General features: G+C 42.3%; 2 protein-coding genes across 2 annotated transcripts; one reads left to right on the forward strand and one right to left on the reverse strand.

Annotated features, from left to right (window-relative positions):
- Positions 1-903: 903 nt before the first annotated feature.
- LACBIDRAFT_328511 (uncharacterized protein) lies at positions 904-2,465 on the forward strand (the record flags this gene model as incomplete). Its single annotated transcript, XM_001882460.1, has 6 exons — positions 904-906; positions 1,024-1,036; positions 1,093-1,161; positions 1,293-1,624; positions 2,007-2,017; positions 2,129-2,465. 6 exons carry the CDS (start codon positions 904-906, stop codon positions 2,463-2,465), a joined length of 765 nt encoding a protein of 254 aa, XP_001882495.1.
- Positions 2,466-3,143: 678 nt separating this feature from the next.
- On the reverse strand, positions 3,144-5,365 carry LACBIDRAFT_328512 (uncharacterized protein; the record flags this gene model as incomplete). The annotated part of the gene is made up of 12 exons (XM_001882591.1): positions 3,144-3,538; positions 3,593-3,656; positions 3,705-3,866; positions 3,948-4,001; positions 4,117-4,204; positions 4,253-4,259; positions 4,330-4,496; positions 4,540-4,726; positions 4,778-4,896; positions 5,006-5,112; positions 5,161-5,197; positions 5,358-5,365. The coding sequence occupies 12 exons, from the start codon at positions 5,363-5,365 to the stop codon at positions 3,144-3,146; spliced, it is 1,395 nt and encodes a 464-aa protein (XP_001882626.1).
- Between the last annotated feature and the right edge of the window lie 1,011 nt (positions 5,366-6,376).

Here is a 6,376-nt window from a genome sequence, read left to right on the forward strand (position 1 = left end):
TGAACTTATGCTAAACTCTGCCCAAGACCTTCCTGTGGCTCAATTCCCTTCAGTGTAGACTCATTTTGATACTACTACATGTGTGCAAGTAGTAGAGTAGCAGTGAGTACCCTTCACACCTTTAACACCAGTCTGTTCGATGGCAGCACCCCCTACATATTCCCCTTTGTTATTTTTAGTTGGTACATGCATTCCTGGTCATATCCTCAGGTTTGCCCAGTATTATGCCTTGGACAATATACAACTCTTTTACTACTTCAGGATTGAGGAGACGTTTTCTGAATTGTTGTTTAACAATTTATTGTATTACATTGTATTAATCTGCCTACCCCGCAAAGCACCATGAATTGATTACATTGTATTCTGCCTTCTGTAAACCAGTCACTCAATCCTTAGGATAGTTCAATGTGCAGGTGTATATGACAGTGCTGTCCATGAGGCGAAGAAGCCCTGTGATAAAATGTTAAAAACAACAGTGTTGATCCACTTGCATTTGCTTACCATGTTGAGCCATTGTGGTGTCTTCCCATGCAGCTTTGTATTTTAATGCTGCAGGATCATGTCTACCATGTACATGAGGATGCATTTGATGTTAATGGTGTTATGCACCAGGGGATGGGTGGCAACTTTGTATAGGTAGTGGAAGCATTCATTCCAGTGTTCATTGTAGACGAGACATCTGCCACCAACCACAAATCACTACTTGACTTCTGGTCCATTGGTCTAATGAACATTTCCTGAAAGGAAATATAGCAATAAAAATAGAAGACAAATCAGAAACAAATGGGGGGCAATGTGCACTATTGATGACAATGTTACATAGCATATTTTCAACTGAGGTTATTTGCACTTTTTGAGTTAAGAAATTGAGGGAAAGTTACTGCTTGTGCAATATTGGGGAGCATGGTCAGAGTCCAGGAGAACTTTCCATATGTAGTAATCTACTTGAAATTAACTATAAAAGACTGGAAAAATTTAGAGAAAAATAGAGGATAATGGTTGTTGCTTTCAATGTATATGTAGGTACTCTCTGTAGGTAAATGGAAATATACACTTTATCCAATGTAAAATAGCAATACTATATATATATAGTTAATGGGTATAAATCTGATGGGCTTTCAGGAGGTGGTCACATGACTAGTTTCCTGAATAATCAAAAATGTGAATGTTGTGGTGCTGCATTGTAGCTTCCTGAATATAAAAAGGACTCGTATCTGCCATGCTTGCAATGGCCCTCTTGCACAAGTTAGAAAATGTAAGAGATGAACTTAGACATGATCTTCATAATTTAGATCCTATCAAATTTCCTATGGGCAAAACAGGAGCTAGTGTTGGACAACTTACATTTGAAATGCTTAAGCATGAAGAAAATAATGCAGTGGCTGAAATAATATGTTCAGACTGTGGAAATGCATATGAAGTAGATGATACACTGGGATATGTTCTACATGCATCTGACCCTATACCAGCATCAACTTCAAAATGGATAGGATCAATTCAGAAGCCATCTACAGAAATATGTGGGGGTTGCTCAGGTGAAATGATTGAGCATGTATCCTATGCAGAGGTTCCAAAGATTATCATCCTGGAGTACCCATACTGTAATACTGAAACTAGTCACAAGGTAAAGTTTGTAGTAAATGGAGAAGAAGTTTTACTGAGCCTGAGAGGGATCATATACCATGGGGATAATCATTTCACCTCTAGAGTTTTTTCATATGAAGGTAAAGTTTGGTTCCATAATGGGATAACCACCAAAAATAAGTGTATAGAAGATGGGCAGCTAGATGATAAAAGCAATAATGATCTTAGATACTATCAAGATCAGGAACTTGTTTTGGCTGTATATTCTCAACTTTAAATTAGAACTTTGTCTTGATAAATTTAACATTAAAATAGAATTCTAGATTAATATCTTTATAACATTGAATGCAAGCCACATTGATTTGAAGCAAATGATTATAAAGAATTGTAAATAAATGTCAAATGATTTTGCAATTTTTTAGACATTGTTACTGTAACATTATTCACAATCTCTTGGTTTACATTAATGTGGCTTGCATCCATTGTTGATGAAAATGTTAAAATATGCCTTTTAAAAAAAAAACTTACTCTACATATTTTTCAGCATTGGAGGTCCATGGGAAGGACTCATACATGCCATGCGCAGCACTGGCCCACACCCACAAGTAAACTACATTATCTCTCTACTTGACGCAAACCCTGCTCTTTACCTCGACGAGCTCCAAGACCTTTTGGAAGAAAATCATGGTATCAAAGTCTCCCTGTCCACACTTTCCCGCACCCTCCGTCACACAGCTTTGACTCACAAGCGTGTAGCACATGCTGCTGTTGAACGGAACAAGCTATTACGAGCAACATGGCAGGCAGCGAACGGAGAATTCCCAATGGAGTATTTTGTGTGGTTGGATGAGGCAAGCATGGATGATCGAACAAATCAATGAGACAATGGGTGGGCTGCTCTTGGACGAGCTTGCGTGAGGCGAGCAGCATTTCTGCGCAGTCAGCAGTTTTCAGTACTGCCAGCCTTGACGTGTGATGGGATAATTGCTCTGGATATCTTTGAGGGTGTGGTCAACAAAGAACAGTTTATTCAGTTTCTGGAACAACAGCTGGTATGTCCCTTTTTGTTGTTGTGCCAAAAAAGACTTACTGACTGACACTCAAGGTGCCAAAATTAACACCCTTTCTGGGTCCATGGAGTATAGTAGTTTTGGACAATTGCGCTATTCACCATGATGAAGCGATCCGCCAGATTATTGAGACACAATGCAGTAGGTTCTGTCCTTGATATATGTAGCCTTTGACTGACTTGACACACAAAGATGCCAAACTGATCTACCTCCCACCTTACTCTCCAGATTTCAACCCCATTGAACAAGCCTTTTCATCAATCAAAGCCTGGCTCAAATGACATGAGGCTGAGGCTGTCCAACCTGAAGTAAGGCCATGGCTTATTCAACAGGCAACCCTTGCAATCACAACTGAAGACGCAGAGGGTTGGGTAATTAATTGTGGCTACTTGTAGATAGAAATTGAAGCAGTGTATAGTAAAAAGTCAAGGTAAAGTATACAAAGCGAATGAAGCAGGAAATGTGGGATGACATGAAGTTACTTTACAATCAATGAGCAAGCAATTTCTTCTCAGCTAAATGAGTATTCCAGCTCTGGCAGAATGCCTGAAGCTTCCATAAGTGACCCTCATGAGCACCTGTCACCTCAATCAAATGTGGCACAGGAACATCAGGGATGATACCAGGAGTGAGGTTGAGCGCAGCCAGCACTGCTTCAGAATGCAAAAGATTAACATCTTCTGTCTTCAGGAAATCAGCAAGACATGTATGCAACTCAGCAGAGCGGCTCGGGATAGGTGAGACAGGTGTAGGCGTGATCAAAGGCTTTGGTTTACGTGGTGTGGTTGGAGCAGGAGTCTCAACGGGAGCAGCTGGCGGCTTGGGAATGAGATGGGCAATGAGAGCCGGCATCAATGCAGAGGTCGAATCAGGAGGTGGTGTGGCTTGAGTGTGTTAAGGTCCTGTACGTCCCCGGGGTTTGGTTGCTGTGAGCCGACCATCACAAAGTGTATTGAAGTGGATGTTATTGGGGGGTTCGTGCTTAGTAGCATCATGAGCAGCCTGGAAAATGTTAATATATATATATATAAGGATAATGGAGGTATGCACAATGGCAGAAGCCCACATCGCAAGTTTACAATGGTTTAAACCTAGGTGGTTACCAGTAGGGTCAACGTAACAGAACCCTACTTCACCATGCTCGCCCTGATGCCACTCGCAAGGCCACTTCTGCTTCAACTCCAAAATGATCTCGCTGTGCAGCTGATCTTGCTCTGTAAAGTTGTCAAGTCACAGTACCTGTCAGAAGTCATGTCAAGTGAGAATAGGCTATGTAGAATGTCCAAAACTCACCTTAGTGCCATACTGAAGCTCAGGGGTGTCTTCAGTGTCATGTGCAAGGAGTGGCTATCATATGCCATCATCAGAAACAGGGAGTCACAATCTTGAGACAAATGACACATACTCATTTGAGCTGAATCCGATACCCATCCATCAAATCCAAATCAAACTCGACGTTAACTTGACAGGTCTTGGCTTTCTTGAGAATGGCCTCAATCATGACCATGTACTCGCGATCGTTCTCGATGGTAACACCCTTCTTCCCACCACTGAGAAATGTTAGCCAAAATCAGGAACCAGATGACAAGATGACGTACACAGAACCTGTCCACCACATTTTGAAGGAGGGGCCGCTATGAACACCAGGGCTGTACTGTGTATCAAGGTCCCAAACCTTCAGCCTCATGGATGAAAGCCGAGTGATTGAGGTCCTCCAGGGCAATGATGTTGAACTTTGAGTTGGACTGCTTCTTCATAGTCAGCTTGCCTAGCTTTGTCTTGTCAATAGCCGAGAAGAGCAGTGAACTGTAACGCCATGACCAAGGCTGGCGGGAGGTGGCACTAGAGTCCAAACATCAGAACCAAGACAAGGTACAACACAAACATAGGCTTATGAGGTACAACTACGGGATTTGGTGGCAAGTCATCTGCACGCGCTGGGGCACATGGTGGCGTGGGGTCCATGGCGGCAATGGGATCCTCCAAAGCTGGGTGGTCCGGCTGATAGTACTTGAGTACAGTCATGATTTCGTCATCACTGTAGTAGAATTGAGGAGGGTTGACGCTGCCATCTGAGAAAAGCAAAGTTAGTCAAATAGAATGCACATGAGAGAAAAACAGACCAATCCAAGCAGGATTTTTTAACCAGCTCTCAGAAGGTTGAGGAGGCGCAAGTTGAGCGTAATTTGGGCAAGTAGGAAAGTTGGTGGAGGCGTTCTCCTTTTCGACGACATCAGAGGGCCTGCAGAGCTGCACAGGAGAAGTGCGCATATTGAAGTGAGTAGAACTGGGAGAAAGGAAAGGTGACATTGCCAACTTGAATCATTCAGTGATGTTGTGCACCTTTATACCCTCCTTGTCCGAATGTGTCGGCCCCAGAGCCCCAATGAATCATCTCCAATATTGAGGTACAGCTAGCGATTCCCCCAAAAATCTGCTTGGGCATGCTGGACAGGCACTAGCACTACAAAAATCAGCAACAATCCGGTGTATTGAGGTATCTTACCAGAATACCAGCCAATTCTAGCCAATTCTTGAATACCCTGCATACATTTCATGGAAGCCATCTGCTGAGTGAATCTCAAGAAGAGTGTGTTGTGTAGCAACAGCAGTGCCCAATATGCATTGGTGGCTGAGTTGTTACCCTGATAAAGATGGAGGCCGTAGTGTCAAATACACAACATAGGGGTGAAAATCACTTACAGACTCATAGGTTTCCGTGACTTGTTGACTCCCTTCCGGTCTCAAGCAGTTTGAGAGAAGCAGGGCGAGAATGCTTGTGGACGAAACATAGGCATACTGTTGTTGAACTGATCAGTGTGACAGGATTTACAATGGTCACAGCCCAGCCACAACCAATCACTCACTTCAGTCACCCACCTTGAACAAGCTATTAGCCTTGTAAAATGTAAGAATGTATCCAGGCTAATAGGTTGTGTGGCCATTTATTTTTTTGCCTTTGGGAGAAAATATAATATTGGATTGGGTAGAAAATATTTGACCTGTAATATTGTGACCAGAAATGTTTGGGTAAATAAATTGTGTTCAAAAATATCCTAGTCAAGTGAAAGTGGTCAGAAATATTTGAAGGGGTTCAGACTGGTAAGAAATGTTTGAAGTGTGTCAGACTGGTAAGAAATGTTTGAGCCAAGTCTAACTGGCCAGAAATGTTTCAGTGGTGTGACATCAATCAGATATATTCTAAGCATGTCACACTGTTGAAAAATCTTTTAGCCTTGTCACATGGCTCAAACATATCTGACCAGTGTCACGGGGTATCTGGGGTCCCAGTTTCAAGAAAAAAACTTGTTTTTTCTGGTGCAGTTTTCTCATCATTTTGTACATTGCTTTTTTTTCCCCTCAAAACTCATCTAAGTTTGTTCTCACCAATACCCCACTTCTATCTGCCATTTTCACCACTCTAAGTCTGTTTTCACCAACATCCCACTTCTCTCTGTCATGTTCACACCACTCTAAGGTTGTTTTTACCAACACCCCACTTCTCTCTGTTATGTTCACCACTTTAAGTCTGTTTTTACTAACATCCCACTTCTCAACTCAACCAAGTTAGCATCCCTTAGAGCCTGTTCAGCAACCAGAATCTGGTTCAATTCTTTCAGATTCTTGTGACACAATGTGACCTCTCTCGTGATTTGTTGATGGCACAGCAACTGGCAACAACCGTGGACTGTATTCAACGTTGAGCAACACCCTCTTGTCAT

This window comes from Laccaria bicolor, genomic scaffold (assembly GCF_000143565.1).
Source record: "Laccaria bicolor S238N-H82 LACBIscaffold_17 genomic scaffold, whole genome shotgun sequence".
Classification (NCBI taxonomy): Eukaryota; Fungi; Basidiomycota; class Agaricomycetes; order Agaricales; family Hydnangiaceae; genus Laccaria; species Laccaria bicolor.